Below are 15,207 nucleotides of genomic sequence, written 5' to 3'. Positions count from 1 at the left end.
CTGACTTTTTTTAGTTTCAGGAAAAGTTACTATGAATCCATTCGCATTATATTTAGGTTCATGAGTCATACCCACATTATGTCCCTGGTAAAAATTATGAAAAGCCACAGAAAATAGGAGAAAAGGAGCATATGAGTGTCTATTTATGGGTCCATGTTTGCTTTCCTACCTCGAATAGAAATACTCAACTCCACACTCTCTGGGAAAATTAGTCTTTGATTCAAAAAGATGTTCTATGACAGTATTACAGCCCTAACCATACCATCAGCCCACCAGGAAGTCTGAGGAAGAGAGACAGGCAGGCAACCAGAAGGACAGAAACTTCCTCTCACGAGGAAGTAACCAGCTCCAAACAAAAGATGAGTCACTTGGTGCCACCAGAGAAAAGATAATTTAGCCATTGTGTTCATGATTAAGAAGCATTCCAATTCAGTCATGGAAGACTTTTAGTGTCACTAGTGCCTGGAGCCAAATGTAATCTTTCCAAGCTGTGGTTGGGATGGAGGGTCATCTACAGAACAAGGTCAATTTGTGACCCTGGCTGGGCACTCTCTAGCTGAGCTTGGGTCCAGACCAATCTCCACAGTCACAGTTGCCCTGTGCTGTTATCATGGTGCCCATGAGCAGAGTTGCTGCAGCTCACTGAAGGCATCCACAAGGAAAATGGCTCGCAAGAGTCGGCGCAAACAAGCTGCTGTGCTTCATCTTGGGTCCATGCTATTGATGGTCAAGCAGGACAAGTCAAGGTGGTAGGACTGAGACAGGCTGGGACCTGGGACTCTTTCCTGGAGGGCTTGCATTTGTACTTCGACACATATCTCCTGCAAACAGAACATAAACATAACTATGCTCATGGGGAGGTAGGGCAAATTATGAACAATCAAATACAAAATGCCACAAACCAACTAAGCTTTCTGATGTGCTGAGAGCAAAAGCAGGGTCCTATCCATGATACCTGCACACAGCGCTACCAAGAGGGTGAGCAGACCACTTAAGCCACCCTTCTAGCCTGACCTGCCTATCCGCCTCTCCCCTCCCCCCATTTAAGGAACCAGCATGCCTTCCTTGGAGAGTGTGAGCAAGGGCACCTGTTCTTCATTTTGTCTCCCTTTGAAGCAGCATGAGTCCCAATAAAGCACTGCCTGAGTTCTTCATCTGGCCCTTAATCAATTTCTATTGATTACAATAGAACTCCTTGGAACTTCGGGCATTGCCCCCAAGGAGCATCAGCACTTGTGCTAATGTTCAGGCAAAAAGACCCTCTACGTGTCCAAGGACACTCTCCAGTTCTGCCAGGACATATTAGCATTTCCTGCTGCTCTCCTCAGCAGTGGCTAGAGATTTCTTCTTCACCACGTCCTCTCCCGGGTCTGCACTTCCAGCTTCTGGGGGGTAACGTTACTACCCTAGGACTGAACTTTTTTTACAGGTAATTTAGTGTTTTCTCTGAATTTGGGGAAGGGATAGTCAACTTCATTTACAAAAGGATGTATTCTGGAGTCCAAATAATATGAACAATTGGCAAGGGAGAATCTTTTTATTAGAGAACAAACTGATCCTAACTCCCAATTTTAACATGACTAATTGGTATTTATCCCTAAATAACTCAGTGACTCAGGCATCACTTCACGTAGGAAGGCTTCTCTGAATTTCCCCACCTCCTTCCAAAGACACAGAGTCAGAAAACCAGAATGTATGCTCACCCTCTGTAAAATTATGTCTCAGTCTCAGAGTGCTTTCCATATTAATAGATCTCCTGTACTCACACAACCAGAAAATGATAGAATGCAAAAAAAAGTATGGTATAGGGGATGGTTGACCTGGATATTCAGAAGGTACCATTTCATCCAATGGTTAAACACATTTCTTTAGAGCAGACTGCCTTGGTTCACACTTGAGCTCTCTCACTGACTGTAATCTTGAGCAAATCACTTAACCTGTGCCTCACCTTTCTCCACCTGTAGAATAGGAATAAATAGTATCTACCCAAGAGGGTTGCTGTGAGAATTTAATGAATTATATGTACAAAATGCTTATAGCACTGCTTGACACATTGTAAATGCTACTGAAGTATCGCCAATTATTATTCTGGCATGTGGTTGGTCTAGTAAACAGGTAGAATTTGAGATGGAGCTCAAGGATAAGTGAGTTGGATAAAGACAACTTTTTACCAGGATTTAGGAACACACTTTTATAAGGCTATAAAAAGTAGTGGTTAAGGTGATATAAATAGTTGTTTTCATTTTATTCCTACTAGTCTCTATTCACTGCAGTGGTCTGGGAAAGTAATCCTTCGGGATTTGGCCCAGTGGAACTTACACTCCGCTTCCCTACTCCTGAGCTCATGACAAATTCTGATATATTGATAATGATATTCTTTCCAGTGAGAAGATGCAACCTTAGAATGCATCTCCCTGCCAATGATTGGAGGAAGCAAAAAGATAAAACCACATACGGCATTCCCTGGTGAGTCCTTGTTTCACCACAGAGAGACTTAGAGTCTGAAGAAGTTAAGTGACTTGCCCAAGTGTTATACAGCCAGTCAGAGTGAGAACTGGAACTTGGACTTTTCTACTCTTTGGTTGATATTTGTCATTCCATCATATATAATGGTATTTATTTTCCTAACATCAGTTGGTTAGCTTAGTTCCTAATTAGAATGGCTTCTGACACCAAGTACATTGATGTAATTTTATTAATAAATGGTTAAATATACATATATATAAAATACATGTGTATGTATGTGTATATGCATTTGTGTAGATGTGTTGTCAAAAGTTCATCAGTAACAGAAGTAAAACCAATGAATCATTGAACCGGTAATCAGTAAAAGTTTATTGTGCTCACATCACAAAGATGGTTCACATACCAGGAGCCCTCAAATCAAAACATGGAATAAGGCTTAAAGTGTATTGCTAAAAAACAAATTATTCATTGGAAAGACAGTGCCTTTTTATTCTTCACCATGATTGGTTATAATATTAGAATTTTGTTAAATGTTAGGGAACTGGGTTAGTGGTTGCTGCATAATCTGCTTGGGGAAACAGTTGTAAGTTTTGCTTTTGATTTTCAGAGGCATAAGCAAGAAATGACCCAGGTCAAGTCGGTCTTGTAAAATAAAATAAATTAAGCTTTGCTTGTATGATTGAACTGATTTTTTCTGCTCAGGGAATTTTCCAGGCTGGTCTCTGTTTGTTTCTGATTTTGACAATATCACGTATTTATTAAAGACATGTAGATGCAAATAATTAAAAACAATAGAAAGCATGATACACTCATTCATCCAGGAGATGCCTGACACCATTGTAGTGAAATTCATAAGCCTTGCTTGCTCTGCAGCAGTGCTGATGGCACTATCTGTCTGGCTTAACCAAATTATTGTGACATGATCTTGTACTCAGGTTGCAAATTGAAAAGCTCCACCAGGCTCATCAACAGCAGACTGAGGATACTTAGAGCTTTGTGCCTATAAGCATAAATTGTGATATTTTACAGCTTTTAAATGATGCATGATGAAATGATTGAAGACATCATTACATGGAACAATATCCAGCAGAGAGTGTGATATTCTTAATGATTTAGCACTTCAAGCCCTTATGGGAGTGTTAAGTACTTTTACTAAAGAACTGTAGGGAAGTGGTGTTTGTTACAGTCAAGAGTGAATCTAGACCAACAGTAGAGACTTGACCATATCATAGACATGTTCAGGGAACCTGGCAAATGGGAGAAAGTAAGTGGAGTGTCTGGCTCTAAGCTGAATGTGAGTGATTTAATTAGCATTACTGAAACCCTGGTAAAGTGGTTCTCAATCTTTGCTGAATATTAGATTCACCTGGGGACTTTTAGCCCTCCCATGCTGGGGGCCTGTTCTAGGGATTGTGAATTAGTTTTTTGGGTGGGGCCAGGTGGTGGTGGTTTTCAAAGCTCCCAGATGATTCTAATGTTTAGCCTAAAACATGAAGCAATGATGTGGTCCTTGGGGAGCAAATGTAATCAATTAGCTTTTTTTCTTTTTGATCCTCCTTTTAAACAACTCTTGTGTAGGGATTGCTGTGAGAATTAATGTAGGAGTGGAGAGAAGGAGCAACAGGTAGGAAAATACAGAGGATGGGGAACAATTTCTCAAAACCATCACCTACTTGTTCACAGTTTGGAAACTCTCCTTATAGATAAGTCATTCAATACAATTTATAATGACAAATCATATCTGGAATATGACTCTATGCTTCCTAACATGGATTCGTAAAAATGACTTATTCATCAATTAAATTCACTTAATGAACTTTTGCAAGAATACATGGGGCAAAAAAGTACAGTCTCTACTCTCCAGAAATGACAGCTGGATAATTTTGTGGAAAATATCATAGGAGAGGCACAAAATATGCATATTTGGGCAATGGACTTTTCTTCTTCCCTCCTTTGGAGCCAGGTACTTTCTATGGTTCATGAAAATGTAACTTGGGTGGGGAGGATGGTACTGCCTTTGTATGAGGTGCAAGAGATAAACTAACAGAAGATAATATTCAACAGCTGATTTTTTTGGATCTTTTGTCTATTGGCTAGAGCAGGGCATGAACCCCCTTCCCTCTTTTTTTTAATTCTGCTTAGAGCTGTACTTCCTCACCTCTGATTCCTCATTTTTCTCCCACCTGGTGGTGACAACTGAGATTGCAGTGAATGACAGTAAAACCTTCCTGGGGTTACATATAATACTTGACAGGGTGAGGGCTAGGAGGAGGTTAAAAGGACTGAGGGGCTATGGGAGACTGGGAGGATGGGGTATGGATTAGGTGTGGCTACTGAAATGCGAGCTGAAGCCCCCAGAGAGGCCTCTCCCATAAACCCACTGTGCATTGAATGAATAGATTTTCTCACCTCAGCCTCAGGTAAAAGACAGATTGATTGCTCTTTGGGATTTTGTATAATTATTCATTTGTAGGCTATATTATTTCCATAACAATGAGGGTTAATGCTGGGGTTAGGAAGGCCATAGGATTTCAGAGAGAGGTCAGACGCTTGTCAATAACCAAAGCTTCAGGAAGCTGAAGCTGGACTTTCATAGACTGTAGACTTTTCAACTGGAAAAGTCACTGGAGACACTTTACTCCACTCTGATTTTCTAATGAAGAGCTAACCTTGAAAAATAGTGATGGAGTGGGGGTGGAGATGAGGTGAGGCAGAGAGAACCTTATAAGCCAGGCTGTAAGAGAAGGAAGATCAAAGACCCACTGGATAAAGGAGAGATCAGTTGCCTGATTATTCAGGTTTTAACACTGGGTAAAATTGAGTTATTTTAACTAAAGAAACTGAAATATTAATATGAACCAGATGTGAAGCATTTAGTTATGACTTATGTTAGAAAAAAAATAAAAGATTAGGGTAGTTCTTGGAGAGATAAGGACAGAGGAGCAGCATTGCAATTTACTTGGAAGTATTGCTGTTCAGTCACTACGTCATGTCTGACTCTTTGCGACCCCATCAACTGCAGCATGCCAGGCTTCCCTGTCCTTCACTATCTCTTGGAGTTTGCTCAAACTCATGTCCATTGGATCAGTGATGCCATCCAGCCATCTCATTCTCTGTCACCCCCTTTTTCCCCTGCCCTCAATCTTTCCCAGCATCCAGGTGCTTTCCAATGAGCCAGCTCTTCGCATCAGGTGGCCAAAGTATCGGAGCTTCAGTTTCAGCATCAGGACTTCCAATGATTATTCAGGGTTGGTTTCCTTTAGTATTGGACTAGTTTGATCTCCTTGCTGTCACTTCGAAAGCATCAATTCTTTGGTGCTCAGCTTTCTTTATAATCCAACTCTCACATCCATACATAACTACTGGAAAAACCATAGCTTTGACTAGATGGACCTTTGTTGGCAAAGTGATGTCTCTGCTTTTTAATATGCTGTTTAAGAAGTGAGGCCTTCCCATGTAAGCTCTGAAAACAAAAGGATAATGCTTCTTCCTTTTCCTTTTCCCTCTTCACTACTCTCCCGCATTTTCTCTCCTCTTCCTTTTCTCCAGTCCAGTGTCATCACTGAGTGGCAATCCATGCTGAGTGACATGAGCCTCTCTCCAATCAGTGCTTCCCTAGTGATGTAGATGGTGCCACCCAAGGAACTCACCTGCTGTGTGTGGGGATGGCTGTGCCAGCAGAGGATGGAAGGTGGGGCATAGGGGTCTCTCGCCTCCATTTTGCAGTCTCCCTCTGCCCCACAATCAGACATCTGGGTTAAGTGTTACCTCTGTTAGAAGTAGAAATTCAACAATAAAAAGGAGCAATTTGAATTTTAAATTTCATATGGAAATGATTAGGAGTATGAATATTATCAATGGAATACATCATCATTGCTATAAAAATAGACTTTGGCCTTACAGTAAAAGCAACTGTAATTTTATTTTGGAACTCCTTTTGCCTTCTCTTTTCTTATAATCTCCAAGAAAATAATTGAAATAAAAAATTGGTCCTCTCTTCCTTGCTAACTCCACCATTAAATCTCCTCAGTACTATCACATTCATTATTATCAACATAATAATTCAAGAATGAATCAAAGAGAACCCAAACCCTGAAGTCTGCTCTCAAAGCCTTTTCAAGCTCTAGAATTTAGTGTTGGTTCAATTTAATCTGCAGGAATAGTGATGCTTACTGGTGTTTTGGTTAGTCAACTTCGATGATGCAATGTACCTAGAGAATAACATTCTATTTCATGGTGGAAAATTGTAGTCTTTCCTTTCAATCAGAAGTGTAAGGACTCTTGATGAGATACAGTGAAGCTTCAAATGCTACAAAAAGTAGGTGAAAATGTTGGTAGCCAGCGTGAGGAACTCTGCCTGTGGCAAAGGTCATGAGGAAGGAGGCTCAGCATACGCAAAGGCAGGATTGAGCCTCAGGGGAACCCCTGTTCCCGAGCATCTACCTCCAAAACCAGAGCCTGCCTACTTTACTGCTTTATGCTGTCATCTACACCTCTGACTTTATGAGGGGCTGTCCCCCACCACCTCTCTCTGAGAAGGAGTTAACTTAGAGCTCCAGTTAATAAATTCCTGGGTGTGACAAGAGTGTTTCAACTTACAAACTCCTCTGAAAGTTCTGTAGCTTGCCTGACAGGCTCATCCAGCCACATGTGATTGTTCACAGCCTCCCAACCATGAGAGGCACAGGACACTTACAACATTCTAGGAATGTAGGGGCTTCTGAGGAGTCAAAAATCATTAGAATAGGACTGATTAAGGGTTTCATTTGTTGAGCCAGTACTTGTTGCCAAGTTTTCATATCTTTTATTTGTAGATATAGTTGGCATGCAGAAAAAACAGGTAGTAGACCTGGTATTAGCAACATTAGATCTTTGAGTTAAGTACTTTCTTTGTTATAACCCACTGCACCTTTGTTCTACAGGAATGTAACTTTATTTAGTACTTTGAGGGTGATGCAGATTAAAGAAAAAACACTTCAAGGGAAAAAGAGTTTTCTGGTTGATAGACATTTATCTAGGAAAATAGCCATAAAAATGTTAACAGGCCCCTTGGCCAGAAGATGATGTAAAACCACCTGGGACCTTTTGTATACGGGAAGGTATGCAAGAGGAAAGCCTGGTCTCAATAAGGGTCAGGACTGCTGCCCCTGCATAACTCTGCATATTCCATTATTTCTTTATGTACAACTTGGGGTATATAAGCTACTTTTGAAAATAAAGTTGTGGGTCTGCCACCAATGCTTGGCTCCCCCATGTTGTTCTTTTGTCACTTTTCTGGCTGAATTCCCATCTGGAGCATGGAGGCTCACCATGTATACTTATTTGCCCTGGTTTCTAAGACCCACACAAGAGGGAGCTCAAGGCGGGGCACCCTTTGCTATTCAAGTGGGCGCCGGTGGCCTATGTAGATGGTGCAAGTTCCTTGTCTTGGAATTTTATTGGTTTTCCATGTAAACCAAGTTATTCAGCATCTTTTCTCCGCTAATTTTCCTACTATACTATTCTTTCCTAATCTCTCTTTATATTTCTAAATAAATAAGTTTTTCCTCGCTGACTCTGTCCCCACTTCGAATTACCCTGGATCTACCGGGGCTGGACCCCGGCAGAAAATATATGAAATTTGTTTCCTTGGACCTCTCAAAAAGACTATATCCTTTCTTTAGGGCAGCTAATCGCTCTGCAAATAACTTTCCCAAAATGAGGAGGAAGTTTCCTTTAGATGATTTAAAAAAATACTTCATGTATTTAATGAAATTACTCCTTTGCTCCAACCCATAAGCAAGATATGTTGATGTTATTATTTGTTGACTTTTATAGCTCCAAAAACTACATCACATTACACTGTGTCTCTGATGCCACCATTTTAGTCTGGCTCTCATCTGTGTTGGCTCCACCTGCTCAGACTCATTCCATCTTCTCACATGCAACAACAGCCAGTGTCCTCATCTTAGAGTGTAAATGACCTCCCACCCCACATTGCTCACCTGCTGAAAGACTTGCCCTGAGAGAAGTCTGAATTCCTCTAATGCAGTCCCCTCTCTCCTATCGTCTTGTTTTCTCTCCAGCACTCTGCTGTTTCTTTCGAAAGACTTTACAATAATTTGAAAATAGTTCATTTGCTTATTTTTTATTATATCATTTTGCCCAGATTGTATGATTCATAAATTCAGGGATATTTCTGTCTTGTTCATCTTTGGTTCCTAGTGGCAATTGCAAAAATGGACATGATGGACTTTTCACACAGCATTTTTGAAATAAAAAACTTCAAGCATATACGATAGAGAACTTTATAACGAACACCTGAATACCTAACCCCTAGTTTCTGTGTACTTTCTTCATCATGTGTTTATCCATCTCTCCATTCCTCTATCTACCCATCAACACATGGTTGACTTTTAATACATTTGTTGAATGAATGGGTAAATGAAAAATTTACCCTTTGGTAAATAGAAGTTGTATGTCCTAAGGTGACTCAACACAAACACTACACTTCCTTGTTTCTGTGTGGACACAGGGTATGGAGAACTATGTTATGTTCCGTACTACGTGTATCTGTTTAGCTCTGTACCGGGCATTGGGCTAGAAAACTGAGGAGGCCAGAAAAATGAGAAATAAGGACAAATTTCCTGCCTTTCAGGGGCACATGCTTGAATAGTGAGAAGATCCAGATATATTAGTATCTGATGGAACAAGAAAGAAGTAGAGAATGTAGAATAGAGATTTTTTTTCTTTTTGCATGCATGGCTTGTTAATAAAGACCAACCAGTGCTATCTCAAAGTTAAAACTGCCTGATTTCTTGGCCTTTTATGTTTGTTGTTGCACAAGTAGGCAGAAACAATTGTTGACTTGGCCAATACCAATGAAGGAATATTTTATATTCCTAGTTCAGTGAGTGACAAATGCAAGCCCACTGGAACTCTTAGCTTTTTTTTTTTTTTTTTAAGTTCTGTACATACCATTGAAATATACACATTATAGAAGCAAAGGAAAACATATAAAAAGTATTGCTTATTTAGGCTAACTATTGTCAAGGTAAAGAGCATCTCTGCCTAGTCTGCAAAATTGACAGAGAAGAGCAGGTAGAGCTTTCTTCCTTCTGCATGCACATAGTTTTTTTTTCAAACTACGGTCGATTATATCTTTTGGACCCTGCATTTATTATTTTGATTGCTCAGAGGAAATGCTTACCTTTGAAGTGACATCCTGGGGCAGTGCTTCGCAATATCCTTTATTAAGCTTTACTGTGTCTATTCACATTTATTTTAATTCTTATTTTTAGAAGGAGGATTTTAAGAAGGTCAATGCATTTAAGAAGGTCAGTGATTGAATTCCAAGAGTACTTAGCAGGGGTCCATGTATATAAGGGGTTGAATCATTGTGAACTGGGAATGCATCCAAGTTTATGCTTAACTGAGAATCCTCTGTGAAATATTTAAAAGGGAAAGCGTTCTTTTAAAACAGGCCCATGGGCTTGGACAACATAAAAATGGTGAACACAGCGCTGCATGAGCAGTAGAAGCAGAGCTGAGATCTGGGCTTGTTGTTCTTCTGATCTTGGCTATATCCTCAGCCCCTCACCCCTTTTATTGATGACATTCTGCTTTCTAGCATGTCAGGGACCCTCAGCCAATTAACTTTCATTTGCTCACACTGTCCTCCCATGGGCTTCTACGTGGCAAATATTTCAGGGCTCAGTATGGTCCTGACCTAGATTTGTTTCCTGGCTTTGCCACAAGTAGTTAAAGGACCTTAAACAAGAAATGTACTTTTTCTAGGTTCTAGGTTCCTTATCTGTAACTGGGAGACCTTAATACCTATTTGAACATATAAAACATGTCTGCCATGTAGAAGACTCTTGATAAATGTAGTCTTACCTTACCATCTTAAGATCAGTTGCTACCTTGGATTAGTAAGAAATGATGTTTGCATAGAAGTATGGATGTAAGTATCTAGATATTGAGTGCAATAGGAAAAAGCAAATCTGGAGGTGGATATTTTATTTATAAAATTAAACCTAATTTTATTTTGAAAAATCAACAAATACATGTTCAGATCTGTTTTATCTTCAAAACATGTTTTTGTTTTTTAACAAACATGCAAGGTAATTTGGCATGCCAAATATCTTTCTCTCTAGCTCTCCTTGAGATTTTCTTTCATAACACAAAGAAAGGTGCAAATATTGTCCAAAAACTATTTATATTTTTACCCTCCATATTTACTAACATTAATATTTATTGAGAGGAAAGGAAAACTGCAAGGTTTGTTCTTTGGCATTCATATTTGACTCAACAGTATAATTAAAAACTTGTATTTGTTTCTAAGATAAACACTTTGAAGGAAATTTGATAAATCTTGTTTTTGCTCTGCAAAGGAGCCACTATATCAAAGCATTTAACTGAAGCTGTCGAATTCCTGCTGGTAGAATATTACTTCCAGCCTATTTATTAGCTTTTCTTCCAGTAGCCCAATATATGATCCCTACCCCCCTCTCCACTGAGTGAAAGCACAGAAAGGATGCAATTTCTTGTCTCTTTTTCCCCCCAGCATCATGCAAGGCAAGGCAGCATCACAATCACAATATCTGAATTTATTTTGATTATATATTTTTTCTTATGCTTAAAATTATTTTGTATTATAATACTTACTGGGTTATCAAAAATCAACATTGTTGCTTTTAAACTGTTACAAAGCCAGACTTTTAGAGACATTTGAAACAATTCATGAACCATGTCTGAAAGGAGTTAATTGCCTTCAACCAATGCCTTCAATTCTTTTGCACTTGAAGGAAAAGAATTTTAGGTATTAGCAGGTTACTAGAAAATAAGACTTTAGGGGTCCATATAATTTACTCAGATCTTTTTGTATATTGTAAACAAAGATAGGATACTTTGACTGTAGCTTATGAACGAATTTTTAAAAAACATATCCTTAACTATAGAATAGGTATCAAGGGAGCATTTTCAATATGATTCTGATAGATCTCTTATGAGCCTACTTTCCAGAAAAAGCTTATAGGCAATTTACCAATTAAAAACAAAATCTAAACTCATAGATTTAAGTTGAAAGAATATGGTACGTGAGGTCAGGTCATTGTGTTATCCATGGTCTGATGCACAACATGGTGTGTACAAAAGAACCTAAAGAGACATTTATCTCAAATTTCAGGCAGGATCTAAGACTGCATAGAGAGGGGAGAGCTTTTCAGGTTAGACAGTGAAAGAAGCCACAGTATTCACCTAAATCAATGCGTTGGAAGCAACATACACATATGCAATGCCAGTTTGCAGAATGCAGAAAAGATCAATTAGAAATTGTACTGTGATAGCCACACATTTTGGAGAAAAATTCCCAAGCCAGGCGAATGTGGATTGGGATAAAAACATAGGCGGTGTACACTACCATAGCAAAGATGGTTAGTATGATGGTATTGAACATAGATTGCTCCCAAGGCTCCAAGACAGCACAGCAGCTAATGATTTGATATTGATAGTAGAGCCAGGATAAATAGTCCTTCACACGCTTGAAATCCATGGCTGGTTCCTTAAAGCTGCAGAAAGTCTGTCCTGTTAAAAAAGGTAACAGATTAGAACAAAACATAAATAAGGCACTGAACACAGAATCACCTTAGATTTTCATGATCTCAGCATGTTAAAAATTTTCAAAGGTTAGTGAACTGAATGATCATTGAGTGAATTACTAATAGGAATATTACATGGACATAATATACAGCATGTTAATCATAGAATTAATAATATTGTCATTACTACTAATAATTACTGCTAGAATTAATAGCAATATTATTAACAGTAATATTTATCTAAAAATCATTAATACTAGTAATAATTCTAGTGATAGTAGTATTTACAATTGAGGCTAACCACATTTTCTTTAGCCCTGTACATCGAGAGAAATAAACATGAATTTTCTATGAATTTTCCTACAACTGTATTTTGGAAAAAGAAGTTTAAAAAATAGTATGCAGGAAAGAGTTAATATAGCAAGCCTGAGGCTGCTATCTTTAGAAGGGCCCCTGGCTGGCATCTGGGAACTTGGTTTTTGGAATGTTCTCTTCATTCCCTAATGGATAAGGATGATTCACCATGCCTAGACTGTGTAAACACTGTAATTTATGGTGAACACCTGCTTTATTCTGGGAGCCTGGAATTTTTGTAATTGCCAGGCAGAGAGTATCCATATAACCAGCTCCAATAAAAATCTTGGTGCTGAGTCTCTAATGGGCTGCCCTGGGCAGAAACTTGACATGTTATCACGGTACTTTTTGTTGGTAAAGAAAGAGGCACGCTCTGGGTGTCCACTCATGGGAAGGAGTGAACATCTGAAGCCTATAAATGAATTTCTTCAGACTCTGCCCATGTCTCTCTTCCTTGCTGATCCTGTTGTTTATCATTTTGCTACAATAAACCTTAGCTGTGAGTGTGAATATATGCTGAGTCCTGTGAGTCTTTCTAGTGGGGCACTTGATGTGGTTGGTCTTAGAACCTCGGAAACAAAGGGGAAGCCGAAAGTGTACCTTTGGGTGTTCATTTGGTTTGGGGGTAGAGAACTTATGAAAGCCAAAAAAATGTTTTGTTGGCCCTCAGATAGGATCACAGTTAAAACTTCCTAGAAGGAAGGCCATCAGACACTCATAGACATGGTGGGTGTCCTTGTAGATACAAGCTGACCTGTGCTTGTTCTCCTTACTCCTAAGAATATCATGGTGCCACATCATCTAAGCCCACCTTGATGACTTTTACTATTAAAATCACAGTTACATCTTTTGAAGATCATTCCTATGTTCTGACATGAACGTATCTCTCTTTTCTTTGATCCTCATTTGAGTAAAAGCAAAATATTTTTGCTGCATAAGACCGTGGACTCCTCAGGTTACGGGGAGATTCTCATGATCCTAAGGCCTAGCATAGAGACAGTCATCAGTGAATACTTGCTGAACAAATAAGTAAATGAATGAATAACATGTAACTAACTTAAAATAGAGAGGACTCATAGTCTGGACCTAAGTGGGATACAGTTGGCTATTGCTGACTTTCAGTACCTTGGCTTTGATAATAAGTACCCCTTTCTGATAAGGATAATTTCCACAAAAACTTAAAATGGGAAAGCTTTTGTGTTACTAGGTCATGATTATTTGTAATAATGGTCAGAATAATCCAAATAAGTAGATAATACAAACTGAAGTTGTTTTTACTTTCCTATGAAAAGAAAAGTGAGCCTCTCATCTTTTCTAGAAGCTGGAGTTGGGAACTAAGTAATTGGATATAAAAGCATTGCCCTGGCATCTGGACTTCAGTGAGGAGTTTCCTCCAGTGTTCTTCATCCCTAACTCTAGTTGCAGAGAAAGGTCTTAGAGAAAATGAGTGACAGAAGGAGTGATAATTTTAGTGAATAATATTATCCAAGCAACCAAGACTTTCCATTGATAGACTCACAGAGAAAATTAGGAGATATGACTATTTGAGCTTTTAGGCTGTTTCATTAGACTACTGTATGTTTCAAACTAAATTTGATTTTTAAGAATTTCATTCATGGATACCCATACTTGCTCCCTCTTCATTACCTAGACAGTTTAGGGTGGTGCCAGGTAAGTGACCAGGAACGTGAGAGTCCATTCATAGGTATGAAGCTCCAGACTGTGCTGGGTGAAGATGGGAGAATGATGGCTCAGGGAAGCCCAGATCTTCTCCTTAAGAAGCTTGATCTGGTTGTGAACACAAGTAGCAATCAAACAATATATATAAATATATAATTATCAACTACATTACACCCTAAAGGACAGGAGCAATGTATAAAGGGGCTGTGGGAAAATTAATCCAGCCTGAATATGTCTGTGAGGAAGAGATATTTGAGGTAAAATCCAAGAGATGATTGTGAGTCTAACAGATAAGTCAGGTGGGGAGCATGGTCAAGACAGAAGAATCAACTTGTGTTTGTTCAAAAGTTAGAGGATGGAAGGAGTTTGATAGGTGATTGGGTGGGGCAGTGAATGGAGCACAGAGATCTGGGGAGGGAGACTGGGAGTATGAGAAAACTGAAGAAGAGGAAATGACCAGAGTGAGGCCATACACTCTAAGCTTGAACCTATGAGTGAGGGGGCTCAAGAGGTTTTTAATACGGGAATGCTGTAGTGGGTTTGAGAGGATGAGGCTTTAAGTTTATTAGACGTGTTGCCTTCCCTGTATTCTAAAGCCAAGTTGAAATGCTTTTGAATTTTCAGTAAATCTATGCCTCTGCCCTCCCATAGGAATTAGTCATTCAGAATCAACCATTTACTGAAAATCTGTTTAAAATATTTTCAATTACTCTTTTTACTTTTATAAATGAGATAAATCACTCTTTTAGAAAATCATTGGCTTTCTTCCCTATACATTTTAGCTTTTAAAAATGTACTAATTAATTGCCTAGCCATTGGTTTCTCTTAAAAAATTAAATTTCTTGCTTGAGTAGCCCCAGTGGACACCTTGATTGTACCCTTGTGAGGGATCCTGAGCCGAGGCACTAAGCTAACTTGTGCCCAAATTTCTAAGCCACAGAAACCCTGAGGTGATCAGTGTTCACTGTTTTTAGCTGTTAAAGTCAAACAATCAAGGAAACAACAGCTCTAATGCATACCAACATGCATCACACCAAAGCTGGATACCTGGTAAAGCCTTGGTTACATATTGCTAACAATTTAAAGGATAAGATTGAATTTTTTTATTCTCACCCATTTCTACAGTGCC

At 39.0% G+C, this 15,207-nt stretch overlaps 1 protein-coding gene and 1 pseudogene across 2 annotated transcripts in view; both read right to left on the bottom strand.

Moving 5' to 3' along the window:
* Window positions 1-344: 344 nt before the first annotated feature.
* Window positions 345-1,743, bottom strand: LOC138429614 (MAD2L1-binding protein pseudogene; annotated as a pseudogene).
* Window positions 1,744-11,033: 9,290 nt separating this feature from the next.
* Window positions 11,034-15,207, bottom strand: part of SPTSSB (serine palmitoyltransferase small subunit B) — a 30,810-nt gene continuing 26,636 nt past the window's right edge. The window contains exons 4-5 of one of the 2 annotated variants that reach the window (XM_069560978.1): window positions 14,046-14,186; window positions 11,034-12,030 (exon numbers count right to left, since the gene is read on the bottom strand). In XM_069560978.1, coding sequence (XP_069417079.1) covers window positions 11,768-12,030; window positions 14,046-14,097 — 315 coding nt within the window. In that variant the 5' untranslated portion in view covers window positions 14,098-14,186 and the 3' untranslated portion in view covers window positions 11,034-11,767. The remainder of the gene's footprint in view (window positions 12,031-14,045; window positions 14,187-15,207) is intronic. The other variant, XM_069560987.1, reaches the window with a different exon arrangement.

This window comes from Ovis canadensis, chromosome 1, assembly GCF_042477335.2.
Source record: "Ovis canadensis isolate MfBH-ARS-UI-01 breed Bighorn chromosome 1, ARS-UI_OviCan_v2, whole genome shotgun sequence".
NCBI classification, from domain to species: Eukaryota; Metazoa; Chordata; class Mammalia; order Artiodactyla; family Bovidae; genus Ovis; species Ovis canadensis.
The sequence above is the reverse complement of the archived record's forward strand: the minus strand, read 5'-3'. Positions and strand labels throughout refer to the sequence as shown.